Source organism: Zonotrichia albicollis, chromosome 9 (genome assembly GCF_047830755.1).
Source record: "Zonotrichia albicollis isolate bZonAlb1 chromosome 9, bZonAlb1.hap1, whole genome shotgun sequence".
Classification (NCBI taxonomy): Eukaryota; Metazoa; Chordata; class Aves; order Passeriformes; family Passerellidae; genus Zonotrichia; species Zonotrichia albicollis.
Window position 1 is genome coordinate 37,804,946 of NC_133827.1, and position 22,516 is coordinate 37,827,461.

General features: G+C 46.1%; 1 protein-coding gene across 2 annotated transcripts in view; it reads left to right on the forward strand.

The window, feature by feature from the left end:
* Positions 1-22,516, forward strand: part of PLD1 (phospholipase D1) — a 62,414-nt gene that overhangs the window by 25,598 nt on the left and 14,300 nt on the right. The window contains exons 7-20 of one of the 2 annotated variants that reach the window (XM_074547440.1): positions 347-405; positions 887-979; positions 3,377-3,529; positions 4,228-4,377; positions 5,167-5,250; positions 6,925-7,006; positions 8,969-9,079; positions 10,286-10,498; positions 11,908-12,124; positions 13,048-13,161; positions 15,136-15,264; positions 15,558-15,676; positions 15,849-15,962; positions 21,816-21,926. In XM_074547440.1, the coding sequence (XP_074403541.1) occupies positions 347-405; positions 887-979; positions 3,377-3,529; positions 4,228-4,377; positions 5,167-5,250; positions 6,925-7,006; positions 8,969-9,079; positions 10,286-10,498; positions 11,908-12,124; positions 13,048-13,161; positions 15,136-15,264; positions 15,558-15,676; positions 15,849-15,962; positions 21,816-21,926 (1,749 nt within the window). The remainder of the gene's footprint in view (positions 1-346; positions 406-886; positions 980-3,376; positions 3,530-4,227; positions 4,378-5,166; positions 5,251-6,924; positions 7,007-8,968; positions 9,080-10,285; positions 10,499-11,907; positions 12,125-13,047; positions 13,162-15,135; positions 15,265-15,557; positions 15,677-15,848; positions 15,963-21,815; positions 21,927-22,516) is intronic. The other variant, XM_074547441.1, reaches the window with a different exon arrangement.

Consider the following 22,516-nt stretch of genomic DNA (forward strand, 5'->3'; position numbering starts at 1 on the left):
GAAGGGGAGGATTCAGGTAGACAGCCAGGATCACACAGAGTCCTGAACAGTGTCAAACTTGAGTCCTTTTTCAGCTGAAGATCCAGGAGGGAGAATACCAGGGAGTCTCTGTGATGCATTTGAGTGTAATTGTCCTGAAATGTGTTCTGCAAAGTACATCTGAAATAAACAAACAGAAAACTCAACCAAAATGCTTTCCTTGGTCTTCTTGGAGATGCTTAAGTGATGGTGGATAACATCTGCTCTGGATGTTCTGTAGGTCTTTATGGCTGGTCACTTTGATGAAGCAAACATTTTTGTGGATTTCAGGGTTATAAAAATGGGGGAATCTCTTTTTCTTTCCCAGATGGAGTTTGTTGGAGTAAGCCAGCTGTCATTCATCCATGACCTGGGACCGAAGGGCATGTGAGTTGTGAGCTGTCTTTGTGAGTTGATTCACTAAGAGCATGGCTTTATACATAAATGCTGTTAAAATTAATAGCTTTCCTTTCTCATCACTAACTGACTGGGGAATATTTTGCCATCTAGATATGAGAAATTATTACTGTTCAGACAGAAATGCTACAATTTGGAGAAAGGTTTTTAAGAATGAGCTGCTTTACAAGACAGTGCTTACAGGGTTTCCATTCTTCCCTCCCTGTTGGGCCACTTAATTTTCTGCTTCCAGTGCTGTAAAATGGGACCCTGTGCTTCTTAAAACTCCATTATTTTCTTCTGGGGGAGGGTTATTTTTGCCTTTCATCCAGCTTTTAGGGCACAGCACAGAGGCTGCTGGGGCACAGTTGCAGAGCCAGCTCTAGGCACGAGGGCTGGGGGTTGCAAACCCCCCCAGCAGCTCCAGGTGATGAGCCCCATGCCTCACCCTGCCCCTGTTGTGTCCTTGCAGAGAAGGGTTCATCATGAAGCGCTCCGGGGGCCACCGCATTCCCGGCCTCAACTGCTGTGGCCAAGGGAGGATGTGCTACCGCTGGTCCAAAAGGTACTGCTGGGCTGCCTGGGGGGATGTGCTCCCTGGCACACACAAATCCCTGTTGTCTCTCTTTTCCCAAAGAATCTGTGGGAGAGAATCTTGCTGTTTTTACGAAAGACACAGTTTTTCAGGTTGGAAGGGCCCGTGGGCTATTCCCTACCTCACCCTTCCATCTGGTGGGGTTTTTTTTCTCCTTTGTGAGTTCACAGAAGGGACATGTTACTCCAGAGAAAACCTGGGATTTCTTAGAGCTGACAGGAATGACTGTGCCCAGCTTTCCCTGCTGTGGGAGCACAGGTGGCTCTGTGTCTCTGGGAGGGAATGTGGCTGGTGACCTGCTCCAGGCAGATTTCAGCCTGGCCTTCTGAGCTTCCCTTCCTCAATTTACAAAATGAAAATCGATTAATTGAAACACTCTTTGGACTGCTTCAGGGCAGGATCAAATCTGATGTGACCTGCAATGCTAAGGAGCTGTTTGGGGTAATTAACCATGGCATTAAATACATTTATGTATTGCCTCTTGCTGATTACTGCAGGTATTGAACCCCAGTGTTTTCTCCTGTTCCCTTCCTGTGGCAGACAGACATAATTTGCTGTTCCCATTGCTTTACCCTCTGTGTTAGGTCTCTGTGTTGCCTGGGGCTGCAGCACAGGGAGATGTGTGCTGTGGGGGGGTACCTGTGTTACCAGCCAGCCTCCAAAAAATGCAGGCAGTACTTCCTGGAGCATGCCCTTCCCAGGCATATCTCTCCATTTCAAAATCCAAACAGCTCTTATCTGTCTTACAGCAAAATTTATTAGTCAATGGAGCTTACCCCAGGCATTATGCACCTTTGGATTTTAGCATCACCCATGGGCTGTCATTAGTTTTATCTTTAATAATGCTGTTTTCCAACAAAACCCTTTTGCATTCTTGTGAAGAAAAGGTTCTGTTTCTGCCCAGTCTTTCCAACATTTCCTAATTTAGGTTTACAGAAGATCTCTATAATGAGGGCACAAGGATACAAAGATGTGACCTTCCTTCAGGTCAAATCATTAAATTGTCACCAATTCTTTTTCTTTTTTATGGAAAATATGCCCTTTCTTCTTGATATTCCTCAGTTAACCCTTTCTTGTGCTGTCCAAACCTCAAGCTCTGGTGGGGCCAGTAGCACATCCAGCTCTGATGGATCTCCATTTTTCTTTAGAGCCTAGAAAGGGGGTAGGAGAAGTGTTTGAGTGGGTTTGTGTGCAGAATATCACAAGTGAGACACTAAATTCCCATCTTGGCCCACTGGGACTGATAGTTTATGCATCAATAAATAAGCAAATAACAGTAATGTTTCCCAGAGAGGGTTATTTAAAGGAAGGATTTTAGGAGATGGAGGAGGACAGTGGGGTGAAGCTGTGGGTGGGCACAGGCAGGGCTCCTCATGCCTGGGAAAAACAGAAGAGAGAGTATTTGGAAATACACCCTGTGGGATGTTTAAGAGTCAAATTATGGGCCAAACAGAGAGGAGAGATATTTTGGCACCAAATGAGAGGTGATTCCAGGTTACTCTTTCAGGGCCCTGAAAGCAAGAAAAAAACTTACGGGATCTAATTAAAAAGTAGGGGAAATAGATGAGGAGCTGAGGCTGTTACTAAAGATACAAGAATGAACAGATTTTTGCAGTGTTTTGTGCTGCTTTGTGTGTTTCTGAGTGTGCAGAAGAATGAAGAGAAGGTCTGGTGATGGAGACCTGTGTGGGACAGAGGGGGCTGGTTACCCCAGCTACGCTGCAGGGGGAGAAAAAATTAGAAATGCCATTCACAGTAAAAAATGTGTTTTTTCCCAGAGTTGCCTTCAGGGTACAATATTTACGTAAAACCTGCCGGTCATCCCTCCTCATGTGTTTCTAACAGGGTGCTTGTTGCTTGGCAATAAAAGCTTTCCCAAATGCCTTGTTCATATATTTTGATAGGAGTGAAAGTGATCCTAGCATCAGAATTAATGTAAGAAATGTCAAATAACTCCCATATAGCATACAAGCTGAATAAAAATTAGGAATGGAGGAAGGCTTGTTGCACCTTGCCTCATGCTCAGAGATTTATGACCAGGGAGGTTCTCCTGGTTTTTGTTTAACAAGGGAACCTATATTTTAAAAGACTCCTGTAAAAAGGAGTTATGTAATTAACTCTAAAAGTCCTGTATTGAATTGAAATTCATTATCCAAGTTCATAAAATAGACACTTTTCTGCTTAAGAATACCACCCCCAGTCTACCTCCTGAGAATAATTTTTGCCATTTAGTAGATTTCCCAGATAAATGATTTGCACATGTTTTGAAGAAGCACTTTTCCATTTTATTGGCTCTTTTTGTGGCTCATGTTTTAAGGCCTGGCATGGGTGTGAAATCCAGTTGACATGGTTGCTGTGTCTGTACAGGTGGCTGGTGGTGAAGGACTCCTTCCTGATGTACATGAAGCCTGATTCAGGGGCCATTTCCTTTGTCTTGCTGGTTGATAAGGAATTCAACATCAAGATAGGCCAGAAAGAAACAGAAACTAAATATGGGTTGCAGATTGACAATCTCTCCAGGTAAGAAAACAACTTTGTTTATCCCTTTTAGTTTGCTCTTGCTTTTTAAGTAGAAATCGATGCTGCTCTGCAGGAGAGGTTAACAAGCCTGGGTGGCTGCTGCTGGTGTGCTTAGACCTGCTGGGGATTTGGCCCTAATGCTGATTATTTCCATGCCTTAATGAGGCATTTGCAGCTTCTGTTTGTCCATCCCTGTGGTTATTACTGGAGCCTGGGGGCATAGTGCATGCCGAGTTGCACAGTGTGGTTCAACAGCAATTGCTTAGGTAATTTTTTAGACTTTCTGTTCTCTTTAAGCTACAAGAAGGGATGTTTTCTTCTGCATCCCAATGCAGTATTGCTCAAAAGACATGCTAGTGGGGGATAAAGAGATATTTAATGTTTTTATGTTAGCACACAGTATAAATTCATCTCTTAAAAAATACAACATTGGCTGGCTCCAGCTCCAAGTTAAGCTGGTGCTAATAATTTAAACATGGGTGGGTTTTTCATGCTTGGCACTGCAATACTGTTAGTCACTCAGAGCAGCTCAGTGCTGTGCATTCTTTTGCAAACAAAGCAGCGACATCCCTGCTTTTTGCGTAAATAAAACATGACTGGTACAGATGCATTTACCAACATGGACAGGCGGCGAGGAGCAGCCCAATTAAATGGAAATGGTTTCAGCCTGCTGTCCTGTGCTTCGTGTGTTCTCACAGGTCACTGATTCTGAAGTGTAACAGCTACAGACATGCCCAGTGGTGGAGGCAGGGCATAGACGAGTTCATCCGCAAGCACGGCAAGGACTTTCTGACGGAGCATCGCTTTGGCTCCTACGCGGCCGTGCAGGAGAACACCCTGGCCAAGTGGTGAGCACCTGCTACCTGCCTGCCCTCAGCACCTCTCACCAACACAGCTGGTAGCCTCTGGGAGCTTGGGGACTGGTGATAATTAAAGAAGTTGCAAAAAAAATGAGGCTTTCTGCACCAGGGATGGAGTAGCAGTGCTGGTGGCAGGAGCTCTCAGCGTCACAGCTCATTGTGTTTTGCAAGTCAAGTTATGTTTAATTTCAAAGGTGTGTTGGGTATTTGTCATTGTAAGGATAAAGAGAAGAAGAGGGAATCAACAAATGCAGATCTGGGTATAGTCAGGAGGCTGGGCTGGGCTGGGCTTTATGGACACAGCAGCCCCTGAGAAATCATTCTGTCCCCAGTGTAACCTGACTGCACTATTCCATTCCCAGAAGTGCCTCAAAAACTGGATTCTAGCTGGAAGCAGACCAGTACTTTCCCTGAACCATCTGCCTTGCAACAACCTCTGCCTGAGTACTTTCCATAAATCAAAGGAAGCACCATTCCATCATCCCTTCCTGAGAGACAAACTTGGCTTGCATGTCAAGCAGAACCCAGGAATATTGTGTGAAGTTGCCAGAAGTGCCAAGAGGCACTTAATATTCCCTTATTGTGCTGTTTCATCAAGCTACTGATAGCAGCATAGAATTCTCCCTGCATATTGTCCTGATTCTGGAAATTGAATTGTGTTTGCTTTTGAGATGAGAACGTAAATGTCATTAACACAGAAGCCCATCTCTCTTCAGCTGTGTACTTTGCTTAATGAAGGGGAGGAGGCATAACTCTGCACTCTGTTTGCTTTTGCAGGTATGTCAATGCCAAGTGGTACTTTGAAGACGTTGCAAATGCCATGGAAGCTGCTAAGGAAGAAATTTTCATCACAGATTGGTGGTGAGCACTGCCACGTTTGGGTGTTGCCCAGCTGTCTCCCCGGGGATGCTCCTGACAATGCAGCACTGTTCAGAGCCCTACAGTATGGCAGCTAGCCCTGCAGCCAGATGGTTTGGCAGCACACCCAAACCTCTCCTTGTGTTGTATTCAAAGGCCTTTTCAGGAGGGCTGGCAGCAAAAGCACACGCCTCAGATCAACAGCTTGGTTGTCTCCCTCCACGGAAATGCCTGAAATCACACGGAGGCAGCACCTGAACTGCACATGGGGTGGCTTGAGGGGCTCCTCAGGAGTGTAAATAGCTGCAAGTCTGAGGGGCATGGGTGTCTTGCAGTGTATCAGGGAAAAAGGATGCTCAGTGCTATGGGATCCCCTTTCAGCTCCTCCTCACTGCCTTGGGAAGCCTCATGCCAAGTGTGAGAGCATCTTGTGGTGCGTCCTTTTGGTCTGCTCTTAAATGGGCCAGATAAGGAAGGAGGGGAGGTTTGTCACCTGTTCTGAGCTGTGTGTCTGCTAAAGGACCTGGCTCTGCCCACTTGTTCCCTAGTTTATGTGTTTATGCAGTGCTCTGGTTCCTGTTTGTGTCAGGAAAAGGATGCTCTCACACATTGGGCAGAGTCCCCTGGCTGGGTGCTGGTTGTGGCTGCCCATGTCTTGCCTTTTCTGGAGGTTAATCTGCCTGAGCCAGCCTGGACCTTGGGCATGGGAGGCTTCCAAGACATGACTCAGTTTTCCTGTTCACCTTACGCACATCTCTCTGCTTCTCTTTCTCTGTCTCTGAAATGAACCTCTGGCTGCTTATCTGCTGCCTCTGGGAACAGGGAGACTTAGTTTCTAGGAGGAAATTATGAGAAAACTACATACCATGTTAACATTTGGTGGGGTAAATCTGTTTCCTGCCATGGCCACAGTTAAGCCTAATGCTCATGGATTCCCCCTGTGCAACATAAGGTGGCAGTTCAAGAAAATCTCATTTCAGACCCATTGTCTCTTACTTAGTGTTTTATTCAGACAATTGTTAAAGTATCATGGAATTCCAAAACTTACCTAAAATCTGATGTATAAGATAAAAATAGGATGTAGCAATATGCTTTATCCAAGCCCAAGTTGCTATGCTTGGTACAAAAATAAAGGACTGAAATTCTGTCACCTTGCTGTGCAGGAGTTAGATGAGATTCCTTAACTATTTCTTGTAATCCTTAAAGCAATAACATGTCCTGTTGAGAGATCCAATTTCTTGTCTATGGGCGGCAAGGAAAATTCAGCACAAATCTGTTCCGTTCAGATAGCTCAGGTACCAGGAGAACTGAAATCCCACTCTTATTTATTTTTTGTGCCTGCATATTTCTTTCAGAAAATCCTTAGGGTTTTCTTTTGTTGCATCTTTCTTTCACAGATAGAGTCACAATTTCCTTATTTATACATCACTGTTCAACCTGGTCTCGTGGGTTATTGAATGAAGATGAATATGCTGGACATGTCCCCTGCCCTCTGTAATGCTCAGTTATTAAAGAACAAAGAGCAGGATATTGGAGAATGTATCACTCTGGGACATAAGCTTTCACATCCACTTTATTTAAACTTCAATTCCTTTGCTTCCCAAGTTGGTTATTTAGGCCAGTGCTTTGTTTGCAGGCTACATCTGCTGTAGTTTTTATTCACCTTTATTTTCTTAGGCTGAGCCCGGAAATCTTCATGAAGCGGCCGGTGGTGGAAGGGAATCGCTGGCGGCTGGACTGCATCCTCAAGAGAAAAGCAGTAAGTGAGCTCCAGCTGCACCCTGCACCTCCCATCCAGGGGGTCATGCTGGGGCTGGAGCACTTCCTCCATTCATTTTGGTAGAGATGAGAGTTAAAGCCTCACATCAGATGGCCTTGGAAAACCACATGTTTTGATTTGTTCCCCTCGTTTGGGTTTGGAAGAGCTCAGAGGCAGAAGGTTTGATCTTCTGATTGCCCCAGGTTTGGGTCACAGGCTTGGTTTACAACTGTCTCAGTTCCTGGTGGGGTGAAAGACCCCATGTGAGTTATGTAATTTAGAGGTTACAGGGAAGGCTGAGCACTTTGTTGTGTTTATGAGTGTGGGGTGTGCTCCAGCTGTTCACACACCCTGTGATAACACCGATAACACCGCTGCTAAAAAGAGCTTGCCCATATCAGCAGAGTCACAAGGTTTGTTCCCATTCCAAGGAACTTGGACCCTTGCTCTAGTAGAAGGGCAGAATTCAATGCATTCCATAAACACGGACTTTAAACTAAAAAGGGGCAGGTTTAGATTAGCTCTTAGGAAGAAATTCTTCCCTGTGAGGGTGGTGAGGCCCTGGCACAGGTTGCCTGGGAAATCGTGGCTGCCCCATCCCTGGAATTGTTAAAGGCTAGGTTGACTGGTACTTTGAGCGACCTGATCTAGTGGAAGGTGTCCCTGCTCATGGCTGGGGGTGGAACAAGATGATCATGAAGTTCCCTTCCAGCCCAAACCATTCTGTGACGTGCTGAAATAGTCTTTGACTCTTTCCCTTTTCAAGCCAGTTGTCATCACAGTCATCAGCCCTCCACATACCTAGAGAAAAAATGAGAACTTTGTGTCTGACTGCTGTTGGTTTGGAGTTACTCTTGTTTTCTGGCAAAAATAGACTGACCACAAGGCATCACTCACTCAAAGGGGGAATTTGGCTTCTTTGTGTCACATTGACATGGATTTTCTTATGACCATGAAAACATTGTGGTAAGGTGAATGAGGTCAGTCCCTGGAAATGCTTGCTCTGTCACTCGTGGTGTTCCTTGGACTCAGCAGGGCAGTCAGCAAGCTGATGTCATGGTGTAGGTCTGAGGCTGTCCTGGCTGTGTGTGCAGCATTGCCTTGGACTCCCCTGGGTGCAGTGGAGAGCAGAATATCATCCACTGTTTGGAGATTGCCTTAGCTCTTAGTAGCAGCTTTAAGGGAATAGAAATTAAAAAGGCTGTGGAAAGTTTAGGTTCCAAGTTTAAGCTGGCAAACTCTAGTGCAGGCTTTTAATCCATGCTAATTTATGGGAAGTGGAGGTGTCCCAGTGTGTGACCACTATTTGCCAAGGTTTGGGAGGCACTTGGCACATTTGAAAGTGCTTTAACAAAAGTTTTTAGAAACCCTGCCATGGATACAATGCTGGTCACAAAAAGCACCATGTTTTTAGCACTGCTCACTGTGTTCCAGAGGCTTGTTTAGCTCTACCAGCAGAAAGAACCTCTTTACTGGTGTTGAGTTGGTGACATCCCCTTCAGGAGGGGGATGTCTGTGTCACTTCACTGGTCATGTCATCCTGCAGGGACATATAACTGAGGGCAGCCCTCAGGACAGCACGAAGCAGCAGAACACTGAGCTTTAGTGGATGAACATGATTGGAGTGAATCGTGCTTGCAAAGTCTATCTCACAGGTGTGTAAAATCAGCTGCTGTAGGAATGACCTGTGGATGGGCCTTGACATAGCTCAGACAAAACAGCAAGACCCACACAAACCCAGGTACTGAGCCCTTCTCAGAAAGCTGGAGAGCTTTCCCAAGGTTGTTCCAGGCTGTGGGGTCCCCATGGAGAATCTGGAAGAACATAAGAACAAAGAACCTCAATCAGCATTTCCATCAGCAAGCACAACACATTTATTGCCTCTAGCTTTTCCTCCCTTTGGAAACAGACACTATCTATTGATGTGCCTGTATTCAGTGTGTTCTTTTTTATTTCTGACAGCAACAAGGAGTGAGAATTTTTGTTATGCTGTACAAAGAGGTGGAGCTTGCCCTGGGGATCAACAGTGAGTACAGCAAGCGGACGCTCATGCACCTCCATCCAAACATCAAGGTAATTGCACAGGGCTGTGTGGAGGGTGTTTGCATTCAGGTGTTCTGGATGGCTGGTGCTGACCTCGGTGGATTTGGGTGGGAACTGCAAGTTCAGGAGTGTTTCTCACCATTGCAGTGTGTCTGACAAGGTACACCCATATGGTGATGCCACATCTGGCAATTTCATTTCTTTAGGTTCTAATGGAACATAAAATTGTTTCATTTAGATTTCCAAGAAGTGTACTTCATGGGACAAGTTAATGGGGTTACATCAAATGTAAAATTACAAATTGAGAGTGTTGTCTCATTTCAGCATTTCTGCTCAAATGTAAATGATCAGAGTCAACACTGGGCATTAATGTTCCCACCACAGAAGAACAGCATTGCACTGTCCTGTGCTGTTACACTGCTCTTATGGCACCAAGCAGAAAATCAGTTGTGGCAGACAAACCAGTAGATAAGGCTAGATCCAGTCTCTTAGAGACACATACACCTTAATGAGCAGTAAGATACTTGCTATGCTAGAATAATTGATTTATTTTCACTTGATCAATTGTCATAGGAAAGGGAAGCATCTGTTCATCATGTTTGTAGCAAAACTGGACAATACACGTGAGCTGTGTCTCAGGTTTTGGGAGCAGCCAGGTGAAACTTGGAAGCTTTTTCTCCAGGAGACTGGTCTAGTGGCTCTAGCATCATAAATAAAACCCTGAGCTTAGATACAGAAATCAGGGTTCCATAGATACTTGTCAAAAAGAAATTCCTAAACAAATGCCAAACAACTTGATTTTAAGTGGGGGGAAAAAACCACCCAACTTCTCATTTCTCTTGTGTGGTGGCAACAACCAAAGTGACTCAGATCCCCAATATGTTGTTTTCTTTCAGAGCAGGCTCTGTGTTTGAAAGCTCAGCTATTACAGCTCAACTGAAGCAGTTTCTTTGACTATGGTCCTCTTATGGAGCTGTTGTAAGGGTGACCTATCCCAGCATCAGTAATCATTGCTGCTTGGGATTCCTGCATCCTGGGGAAACACCTGCCTGCCATGGGTGTTGCTATGCTATGGGGAAAATGAGTAGCTTCTGCTAATTAAGCAGTGGATGCATCCAGTAGCAACTCCAGCATTTCCCCATCACCCCAAACAGCCCAAAAAGTCTGACCAGCTCTCTGCCTGGAAGGATTTAAATTTGACAGCCGTGCTGAGCTCATGTGCTGGTTTCCTCACAGGTGATGAGGCACCCAGACCACGTGTCCTCCTCTGTGTACCTGTGGGCCCACCACGAGAAGCTGGTGATCGTGGACCAGTCCGTGGCGTTTGTGGGTGGCATTGACCTGGCCTACGGGCGCTGGGACGACGACGAGCACCGTCTGACTGACGTGGGCAGCGTCAAACGCGCCTCCACCGCCGCCACCAAGTCACTGTCCACCGCCAACCTGGCTGTAAGTGGGTGCTGTGGTGGTGGGGAATGCAACCTGCCCCAAGAGCCAGGAGGTAGGAGAGCACCAGCACACACACACATGCACGCAGCAGCTCGGCAGTGAAGACACAGGAGGGTCCAGGCATGGAGTTCCAACGTGCTTAATGTAGGGCAATGCGGAAGGAATCCAGGGGTCAAAGACAAAGGAGGGTCCAGGGTATCAATAGACCAAGACAAAGGAGGGTCCAGGAAAAGAAGGGATGGAGAAGAGCATCATGGATGCAATGGTCTGAGGGCTCAGGATTGGTACATAGGGAAGGGACCAACAGAAAATGCCAGCGTGGATGGATGGGGTTACACAAACCATGGGAAAACAGGACAGGGAGAACTTACCAAATATTAGCATACAAGGGTAAAAGGGGTAGGGAAGGCCAATGGGGAAGACAGAACTGGGATAAATTAACATAGTGCTGCAGAGCACCATGGGAGAAGCCTCTTTTGTCATCCTATCCTATGGGGAATGCCTGGAGCCTATGTGCATCTCTCCAGGGTATTGTTATTGCCTTCTCCCCAGTGAATTCCTGGGCCTGCACATGAGTGGGTAGGGTCCAGCTGGTGACCACTGGCAGGTCTGGGGAGGGGTGAATGGGCTGTGTCCTCTTCTGAGCATGGGGTTGGGTTTTGGAGCTTTAATGACAAATAAGTGGTGTGAGGAAGGATCTAAGCACCAAATGACTCTTTAGGTCTAGCTGCTGAGAAGCCCTTGCTAGGGCACAGATATAAGAGGGCTGGGTTTCCACTGGAACTTGGAACAGCAGCCACAATTTGAAGTCTGTGTTCTTAAAATCATAGAATCTTAGAATGGTTTGGGTTGGAAGGGACCTTAAAGATCATGTTGTTCCTACTTCTATCATGGGCAGGAACACCTTCCACTAAACCAGGTTGCTCCATGTCCTCTCCAATCTGGCCTTGAACACTTTCAGGGATGGGGCATCCACAACTTCTCTGAGCAACCTCTCTTTTCTTAACAAAACTTAGAAATGCAGAGTAAGCACTTGGAGAGTCGTCTGAAGTGTTTGTTGTTTGGGCCCTCAGCAGCTGCCTTGTTTGCTGAGCTTTCTGCTAACCTGGCTCTGTATGCAACCACATGTCTCTAAAAATGTGAGAGGTCTAGGCTGATGAGAATTTCAAGGGGAGTAATAATCCAGAGTAAATTTATGGATCCAAATGCTGATAATATTACTAGGCTTTCCTGGTAAGTGCCTCCTCAGTACAGACTCTCCCCAGAAAGCATGCCTAGTTCCCACTGAAGTGTGCCTGTCACAGAGCAAAATTTGGCTCATGGTTGTTTCTGAGCTCTGATCTGCACGAGAACCTGTAAAGGGGAACCTCTCCATACGTGACCTGCAGCCATGTCTGGTGTCTTTTCAGGCTGCAGCAGAGTCGACTGAACGTGTCCCACTGCAGCCTCAAGGTCTGGCCCCAGAGAGCCACTTGTTTGAGAGAAATGCTGATGATGCCCCAGACACATCAAAGATGAAAGGAATAGGAAAACCCAGAAAGTTTTCAAGGTTCAGCATTTACAAGCACCTGCACAAGCATGGCATGCACCACTCTGACAGCGTCAGCAGCATCGACAGTGAGTCAAGTGAGTGATGCTCAGCTAAATAATGTATATAAAGGATGTGTGGAGGTGGTGGTGGGTGTTTGTGCACGTGCACATGATTTCTAGGGCAATGTGTTCTTTGTATGGAAGGAAAGTTGACAAGTTACCTAACTATCAGAATAATAACTGTGTGTAGCCAGCATGTAAATTTGTGTCACTGCAAAATAGAGAAGAAAAGTTTTATGTGTTTTTTTTTTTAATTTAGCTAATTAGCAATTTTCATGAGCCATCAGATGATGTGATACAATATATGTGATTCTTAATGTTTGTATTGTTGAGAAAAGTGTTTGTTCCTGCAGGAGAGAATTGAATCTTTGATTTTTCAACTTGGATTTATTATAACAAGCAAATAATTTCTGAATGGGATTATCCCCTCTCACAGACTAGTGTTAAAAGCTAGGTTTTAAATAAGTTCACATAAATGGAAATATTCCAAATTTACCCACTTACTAGAGAGGAAAGTCTGTTCAACAGTTGAATATTTAAATGCAGCTTTTAATTCCCAACATTAAAGATAACTTCAGTGCTAAAATTACAAGGATCAGCTTGGCAATTGTTCCAGAATTAAATCCTTCCTGAAAGTCCTCAGCTCCTGATGATGGGGGAACTTACTGGAATTTCCATCCCTCCCTGCTGATCTTTTTCTTGCCTCTGGCTCCTCATGGGGATCTTGGTTGCAGTCAGCTCAGGACACAGCCATGCCTTTGTACTTCATTACATCTGTTTGGGTTAAAACCAGCTGGGTCCTGAATTAGATCCTTTGCCTGGCTGCCCCTTGCAGTTGCAGCAAACTGACATCTGGTTTGAGTTTCTGTCTGCCAGGTGTCTTCAGACAGGAGCAGGCACCATGGTGCAGAGGTGGACGTGTGTTTGTGCCATGAATAGAGCATCTTGACTCTCTGCAGGTTACTCTGCCCCCACTAGGAGCCAGCCGAATCTAATCCAGAGTTTAAGGCCCCATCTGAAAATGTTCCATCACCACAGTGAATCCAGACAGGGGCTCGCTGAGCCTCGGGAGGGTAAGTGGAGGAAGGCAGAGCTGTGGACTCCTTCAGGCTTTAGCTGCTGATGTTTTTGCATTATAACTATGGTAAGAGTGAGGCTGGGTGCCAGGACCGGCCTTTGCTGCTTGTTGTTCTCCCAGCATCCTTATCCCGCCTCTGTGGGCATCCTGGCAGAAGAGCCTTCTCCAGAATCTACAAATAAATAAGAATTAAAAATCCCAAAACAACAAAACAATCCAAAATCAAACAAATGAGCAAACAAAAAATTTGCAATAAAGACAGCAGGGAACAGTTGCAGAAATAGTTCTGATTCTGGTATGTGATGATTTCAGCAGCTCTCATCCTGTAAAGGAAAGAGCTGTTACTGGAACTGGGAAGTTCTGTATTGGATATTTTTAAAGTAAGCCTGATGCAAGAAGACATGCAAACAGAGAGAGGAAGCAGCAGAATGGCTGCTGCCAGTCCCATGTTTGGACAAAGACTTGGGTCCCCTCTTTTGCTCCTGATTAAAAGCAAGGAGAGCACACTCAGTTGAGAGAGGAGTTGGGGGGTTGAGCACTGATCTGTTCCCATCTCTGGACTGGTGTTTAAGGGCCTATCCCAGTGTGGTACCCTTCCAAGATGCCTTTGGGTGCAGGAACAGAGTGAGGAGCAGTTCTTCAGCATCATCCTCTTACAAACATCTTCCTCTAAGGCATTAATTGCCAATTAGAGAATATTGGTTACAAAGTAGAGGCAGACAACAAAGCATTTCCATGTCTTTGTGGAGACAATGTGCAGTCTCCCCCGTGGCCATTCATGCTCACTCATGAGTCACTGTGCCATCAGTCATCAGAGCGTGTGTTGGCCTGCATCCCACACATTGCCATTCCACCCAGGCATGTGGAGTCAGTGATTCCCCAGCTCCACCTGGACTCTCACTAGAGGCTGGAGCTTCCCAAGGCAGCTGTGGTGCAGACCTGCTGCATGGCATTTCTGGCATGGCTTGGCTCAGCTTGGCTTGGCAGGGTCACAGCGGTGCTGGCAGGGCTTGCTTTGTGTCCCCTGGTCTTGTGCTGCTGCCAGTGTGTGTTTTGTTGACTGTTTAAAGTTGTTTTTTCTGTGTACTGAGGGGTTTTGTGATTACCTGGTGGTGTGGTTGGGTTAGGAGGAATTTTATGCTCGTGGCATTGATGTATAATTATTGCATTAATATTTGGTGTCATGGATGAAGGCTGCTCTCACAGTCAGGAAATAACACCAGGTAACTGTTTATGGTCTAGGCCAATGTTTTTGGATTTTTTAAGAGTCTGGAAGAAGAGTTCACTGCACTTAAATATGTGCTCTGGAAAACGGATCCTGTTAGGAGGGAATATCCCTGCATACAATATTTCAGACTTTTTTCAATCAACACTTATTTGGAATTCAGGATCCATTTGTTCAACATGTAAAATTGTATCCAGAATGACACTGCTATTTGGAAAAAACAAAATGATACTAAGAAAACCCACAATACTTCATGAGGGAACATGAACATCTCATTCTAGATAATAAATACTACTTCTATTAGAGGAGATGCACCCTGCTAGAGAGGCAAAATAATAAACTCTCTAGCAGAGAAGATGGAATTAGTTCACTATTAATGTAAAATATATGAAGTAGATTATATACATGATTTGCCATATGGGAATATTTAGATGTTATTGAACTGGGAAAGGCAAATGGTTATAGGATGATGTCGTCCAAGATAAAATTCAGCATCTGCTTTTCATTTCCATAACAGACTCCTATTTATAACCTCTTCTGATTATACAAGAAATACTAAAATAGGGAAGAAAAAATGCTGACATATATCTCTTGAAAGTAACAGGAGGACTAGGGAGAAACCAGCTTCAACTGCTTGGGACAGGCAGGTCCCAGCAGTGCTGCTCCATGGCTGTGAGTCTCACTGCTGTGTGCAATGGATGGCCATGACTTGGGAGCATGTTTTTGTTTTGTTTGCCTGCACAGATAAAGGATCCATCCGTAGCCTGAAGACAGGTGTTGGAGAGCTGCTTGGGGAAACCAGGTTCTGGCATGGAAAAGACTATTGCAACTTTGTCTTTAAAGACTGGGTTCAACTCGACAAGCCTTTTGCTGGTGAGTGGGAGTCTTTGCATTCCCCAAACTTCCTTCTGTACCTTTTTGGTCTCAGATCTTATTTTTCCTGCCTCCAAGCCAGAGGTAACAAGACTGGTTTGGTTCGGTTGCTAGGAAAAAGCAGCAAAATTCCCTTTGAGGGATTTTAGCGCCAACTATGCTGTTGCAGTCCAAGTCATCTGCTTTGGGGGTGCTTGGTGCCAGAAACCTCAGTGTGAGGAGGGGGATGCTGTGCTTTTCCACACTCATGTCCTTTGTCTGAGGAAGTTGAGCCGTGCTCCCCTGTCCCCCAGACTTCATTGACAGGTACACCACACCCAGGATGCCCTGGCACGACATCTCCTCCGTGGTGCACGGCAGAGCCGCGCGCGACGTCGCCCGGCACTTCATCCAGCGCTGGAACTTCACCAAGGTGGGTGTGCCCTCACTGCTGGGGGCACGGAGGTAAGCACAGCCTTGCCTCATCCCCCTGCCCTCTGCAGGCATCTCTTTTATTTCCTTGTGTTGTTTGGTATGTTGCAAGCATTTTTTCTTTATCTGTTGCAAGCATTTTTTCTTTATCTCTTTCTTTCCCCCCTGTGCAGATTATGAAACCCAAATACCGGTCCCTGTCCTACCCATTCCTGTTGCCAAAATCTCAGCAAACTGCTCATGAGTTGAAGTATCAGGTGCCTGAGGCTGTTCCTGCCACAGTCCAGGTGGGTGTTGGTCTCCTGCTCACATACTCCTCAGAGGGCTTGTTCTGCATGCTCCCATGAAGTTGGAATGCCTGACAGACCCTCTGCAGAACTTGAATTATAAGATGCAAAACTTTTGTCTAATTCATCTCACAGATTAGGTGATCAGATCCTCAAATGTAGTAAAATAAGGCAACACTTTTAGTAGAGAGGCATTAATTTATATCTCCACCTTTGAGGTAAGGGGACTAAAGTGTCTGCAAGTGGTGAGAACACTGTGACTTTGCACAGCTGTGTGGTTTAATGGTTTGTTTTCTGCTGCTCTTCCTCTAACACCTAACATATGGGCTTTATGATTCAAGGAGGCCTTATGGGTTGAGGTTACCCAGTGAGTATTTATCTCAGATCTCAGAGCAGTCTGCCAGGCCCTGGCGCCTCGCTCAGACGGGTGGTGGTCAGTGAGAGCCCAACATTAAGTGAAGTCTTGGGGCTGGAGTCTTACTTTCTGCCTTGAGCTTCATCTGCACTTTATTATGCAGCCCTACACCCCTGTGGGTCCTCTGCAGTTCCACAAATCAGCCCAGAGTCTGATTTGTGACAATCAGTCTCACAGTCAGAATTGCCAAGATACCTCTGTTTAAAAGCCCAGTTTGCTCTGTCAAGTGTACATACTTGAATACTTGAATATTGCTGTTACCCAGCAGAAATAGGAACTTGTTGAAGAGTACAAAGTCAAAATAGTTATGCTGAAGCAGCAAAACCATTGTGTGTCTCTGTGGATGAAAGATGTATGAAGTAAGAGCAGTTAGACCAAAACCAGGAAAAATGCATGACTTTGCTCTTTGTAAGGAGTGGTCCGCCCAGATGACAGCACTGCTTGGGGAAGCTTAGTGAAATAAGATGCTTTTTTCTGGGTTTGTGGGTTGCCAGGGCATTGTCTGCTCCTCTCTGTGTGGTGTGAGGGATGGGCAGCACAGGGGTCTTGTGTCGGGGCTCTGGAGTGTTTTACATCAGCCTCCAAAGCAAGGCTCCCAGCTTGCTGGGAAGTAGTCCCCTTCAGGCATCATCCTGTTCCCTGTGGCTGTAAATGCCTCCCTGTCTGTGTCTGACACCAGCTTTTTGGGAAATCTTGTTCTCACGGAATTGATGGGGCTTGTGTCCCCTGAGCACACTTCAACCGCAAGATAAGCCACAACTTCTAAATCACAGGGTTTGCTGTAGCAAAAAGTTAAGCTCTGCTGATTACAGAACTGGAAGCAGTTCCCAAAGGAGAAATTAAACTGAGAAAAACCTGGATGCAGCTTCTCTCCAGCCCAGCTGCAGAGCTGCTGGCTCTCAGGGCACCAGGCCGTGGGAGAGGAGGATGGAGCTCAGGCGCTGAGTGCAGAATCCGCAGGCTCCGGTGCCGAGTGATGGGTGAGCACTTGGAAAACCAGCCTGGCCACCACATTGCTGAGGCATTGCAAAGAACTGATACATCCAGGAAATGAGGGGCTGCTCTCAGTGATGCCATAAACAGCAAAAAGAGAGCAGGTTTGTCTTGTGAATTATTCATTTGAAACTACCTTGCTCATTTCTTATTTATGCATCTGTCAAAACAGCCTTGCATGGAGACAAATAAACCTACGTGATATTAGGCTATAGATGGGTTTTCCTGAAATGTACCAACCTTCCCAGTATGAGGGAAAACCGATGGGGAAGAACATTTGTAGTGCCAAGCCTGGTGGAAGCAGTGAGGGCAGCTCCTCTGCCCAGGCTGGGGTGCAGATGCAGGTCCCCAGGCTGCTTCAGCTGGGTTATGATTTCTGGGTGACCTCCTCAAGCTCCAAGGCAGGGATTTGCAGGCACATAGTAAAATTTGGACTGTCTCCTCTAATACCCACACTGGCCTGGTTTCCCTTGGTCCCACACAAGTGCCCTGAGCATCCCTGAAGTCCCACTGTGAATCCAAAAGTGACTCAGTCTCTCTTCCTGATGGAGGTTTCACATTTGGCTGCTGTAGGAAGTGGAGACATGGGAGGACACCTGCAGCCTGGATCTGAACTCCCTCTCCTGGTTGCCTTTTTCTGGAGCTCCCAGGGAAGCATCCCTGTGTGATTCCTCCTTTTCTGCAGGGACAGAAATATCAACCTCTTGCCTGTCCAGTTTATTCATTTTGGAGCAGAGGGCTCAGGTGTTTGCATCTCCTCTCAGTGGTACAATTCTGCACAGAAATAAGATATCCTAAAATCTTTTACCAACTTTTTATCCAGAAAAACTAAAGCAATATTCTTGTTCTTCTTATTATTGAATCCTTTGGCTGGCCAGCAGCCAATCCCCTGTTATCTCCATTTGAGTACTGTGTAGGGATTTTATAGGCAGCAGTTGCTGCCCCAAGGTAGAATCCAGCATCCCAGGACTGTCCTTGGCTGTGGGGTGATTGAGGAAAGCCTGCCTGTTGGATTTCTTGTTTCTGACCTTGTTTGCAAATCTGTCTTCAACTGTGGGCAGATCAGAGGAAGGGAAAACACAAAGGATCCTTGGGGATTGCAACGTTGCTGCAAGCCCAGACCATTGACCTGTCAGCAACAGATTCCAGCCTCGTTGTACCATCTGGTTTTGCTCTCCTCTGTGAGAGGAGTAGGAAAGCATTTCTGGGAGGATAGAGCATTGACAAGGGCTTTCCCCTGGGCAGGGAGGATGAATGCAGTGTGTGTGGGAAACACTGTGGAGGTACAGGCTGGGAAGGAGAAAAGGAGTCAGGCATGCTCTTCCATCCTCTTTCATTTGAACTTGCAATAAGCAACATGATTTTTGCAAGAGCACATTGATTTTTGCAAGAGTCAAATAGAGATCTGCCAAAGGCACTGCCAGATTTTTTTTCCACTATTCCATCTCTCAATTTCCACTCCAGAGTTTGCAGTTATCTGCCAAAGCCAGCATTGCAAAAGATGTGATGTGGTGAGGCAACATCCCATTCCTGATGGAAATGCAATGAAAGTTTAATGCTCTGGCAGCAGCTGACGCCCTCACCTCTTTGAAGTCTGCGTGAGAGCCCTGCTTTGCTCTGGGTTTATGCACCAGCCCTCAGCAAACATCACATTTATTACCCTTGTATCAGTTAGAGAAGTTAAAGAGATGACAAGCTATTGAGAGGCTCAGGGGAGGGGAAGGGAGAGGCTGGAACATGGAGACTCCAGCTCTGGAAGGGAGGGGCTCTGCTGGGCAGCCTGTGGCCTTTTGTCCCCATGAAATAGGTTGGGTTTGAACCAGCTAACTTTAAATACCTTGGCAGGAAAGAGAGGTGTCCAGAAGTGTGAGGTGAAACATCAGTGATAAGGGAAGGGCTGTGTATCACATTTCCAGGTGTGGGTATGTGTGAGCGCCACAGCTTTGTCTCCATGGGATGTTGCCTTTGGTGGCGTTGCTGTCACAGACATCTTTTATGGAAAATCCTTTCCTTAGGATTTTTCCTCCTGAGAAGCTGAGAGGCCTCAGGAACAAAATGTAAACATTGATTATCTGCTGCTGTGGAATGCAACAGGTGCATCTGTGATTGGTCTCATGTGGTTGTTTCTAATTAATGGCCAATCACAGTCAGCTGGTTGGGACTCTCTGAGCCACAAGCCTTTGTTATCATTCTTTCTTTTGCTATTCTTAGCTAACTTGATGAAATCCTTTCTTCTATTCTTTTAGTATAGTTTTAATGTAATAAATATCATAAAATAATCAAGCCTTCAGAAACGTGGAGAGATTCTTGTCTCTTCCCTCATCCTCAGACCCCTGTGAACACCATCACACATTGCCCTGTGGCTGCAGACCTGTTAAAAACAACTTTATTTTGAGGAAGTCCTAGATGAAGCAGCTTTTACTCATTCTGTCTCATCCAACATTTTCTGACACCTCTTCTTCCCTTTGCAGGGGGATTTGAGGTTGTACCTGATGGGAGCTTTTTGGGTGGTGCTGTGCCAGCTTTTTGGAATTAGCCATGACACATTGTTGTGGGGTGAGGCAGAGGGATGGTGGCACTGTAATAGGGGCAGCCTGGGGTGTGGAGTGAGCTGGGTGCCTGTTATGTGGAGGGGTGAGGAGGAATGCAGGGAAGGGCAGGTGGATGATGGGATGATGCACTGGGAAGTCTTGGTGCTGCAAAGGGATGGTCCTGAGTGATGGTTCTATTGTGTTAACTAGCAAAAAGAAAAATTTTAAAAAATCAGATTTTGTGCACTAGAAAGCTACAATCTGCCACTTTCTGAAGTGCAGTTCCAGATTGCTCTGCTGCTGAGCTGCATATGGAATAATTAGCCTCCTTTCAACCCTGAAACACTGTTTTTTCTGTTCTTATTAATGCCAGTAACAGCTTATTAATGCCAGTGGTGGAATTTTGTTCAAGATCTCAGTCTGTTGTGGTGCTCAGTGTTGTTTCAGCAGTGCCCAGCTTGGGATGAGTGGGAACTCTCAGCCTTGGCTTTGTAAACAAAATGAGTGATTAAACCCCTTTGGGAATGATCAGCATGGGTTGCAGAGGTTAGTTCAGGCAAAGGGCAGCTGTTTGGCACTGCTAAAGGCTGTGACAGCCCTTGTATTCAGGATCAACTCAATCCAACATTTGTGACCCCAACACTCAGCTAGGGAGGCTGCAGAGTGCACCCTCCTGTTGGCCAGGAGGGCAGCTGAGTAGAGAGCTGCAGGGACTGTTTATTACTGGGAAAAACAGATGTGGGAGAAAGGGAGAATTCTTGTCCAGGTGAAGGAATTAGCTCAGGAGCCATCTGCTGTTTAACAGCCATGGCAGCACCAGAGATCCTCTGGAGATGAGAGGATTGGTTTGGTGGATTCCCAAGAGATCAGGATTTTGCTGGAACTGACACACCCATTTCACAGATCTCCAGCCCCTGGGTCTTGTGCTGTGTGGGACTGGCCCTGAGTTCCAGTGTAATGGTTATATTGAGATATTTTAAGGCTATTGTTTCAATGTTTTTGTCTTGACAATGTTTAAAGAAAGAGGCTAATGGTGAGTAACTCTTCTCCCAAGCACGTGCTCTGCCAACACTTAATTAAAAACTACATTTCCATCTAGGAAAGCCTCACTTGGGGTGTAGTGTGGCTGCCTCTTGACTCAAAGGGCAGGAGCAGGAGGTGCCACAATATCTCTGGCTGGGATGCTGACTGCTGTGGGGCTTGCTCAGCCTGGCCCAGACCACAAAGGTTGTTTCTGATATTGGTTGGGCTCTCTTGCACAAAAAACTGCAGCGTGGAGGGGCAGGACATGCCCTGGCAATCCTGCAGGAATCTACTTTAAAAGTGGATTTCCAGTAAAAACTAAGAAATAAATGTGGGCAGCTGAACAAAAAAAAATTAAAAGTTGTATCATCACAAATGGGATGGTTTGTGCAAGAATTTGGCAGATGAAACAAATGACCTCAAGTGCTGAGGACAAAGGCATGGCTGCGTTATCAGACTGTCTGTATGATTCTGTACAGGCTCCTTGGGGGAAAAACACCCTGCCCCAGCTGGAGACCAGCTTTGGAGTGCTGGGCAGATCACTGATGGGGATGTGCACCCCTAAAGCTTGGAAATTTAGGTTGTTTTAAAAGCAGTTTATGATAAGACTTTAAGCAAGGGCAAGCATCTGGAGCTGCTCAGGTGGGAGAGCTCAGTAGCACAGCAATGGGACAGGGCTCTTATGTTTTTAATCAAAACATTGCCAAGCATTAATAATATTTCTGCCTGCCTTCTCTCACAATTACAAATGCACTGTAAATGTTGCACTTACTGCCTAATTTAGTGGCAGCCTGGCTGTGCCAGGGAAGAGCCTTGGCCCTGGGATGATTCAGGTGCCATGGTGCTGTCCTGGAGGGACAGAGCTGAAGGTGTTTCTCTCCTGCTCTCCAGGTGATCCGCTCTGCTGCTGACTGGTCTGCTGGCATCAAATACCACGAGGAGTCCATCCACAAGGCCTACATCAGCGTGATAGAGAACAGCAAGCACTACATCTACATAGAGGTCAGTGCCAGGGAGGGCAGGCAGGAGGCTCCTGATGTTCTCAGCATGGCTTGCAGCCACCAGCAGGGTGATTACTTCTTGAGGTTTGATGCTCAGTTTTTAGGCATTTAGACAGATCCTGTACCTTCAGTGGTTTTCAGGCCTGACTGATGGCTGTGTACCCTGACAGCCATCTGACCATGAGGTGGAAAAAAGTGGACCTCTCCTTTATAAGGCTCTTTGGAAAATTGCCAGCAGCTTTCATGGCCTGTGCAATAGTCTCCCTGTCCCCTGTGTGGCTTTGCAGTGTCCCTTGTGCATGGCCAAACCTCCCACTCACAGGGCAGCTCTTTATCCACACAGCCTTCAGCTGCAGCAATCTCTTGTGTCAGAGTGACACTCAGTGCTGGCTGAATGGAGATGCCTTTTCTCCTCTTTTTTTTTTTTCCTTAGGCTTTTGTTAGGTTGCTCTTTACATGAACTTTCTAAGGAGTGTGATTAATAAGGACTAATTCATTCCTTAAGCAAGCATAGACACACACATCATTTAATCATAATTTTAAAAAGCCTACAATCCAACGGCACACAAACCCAGCTATCTTTGGTTGCTC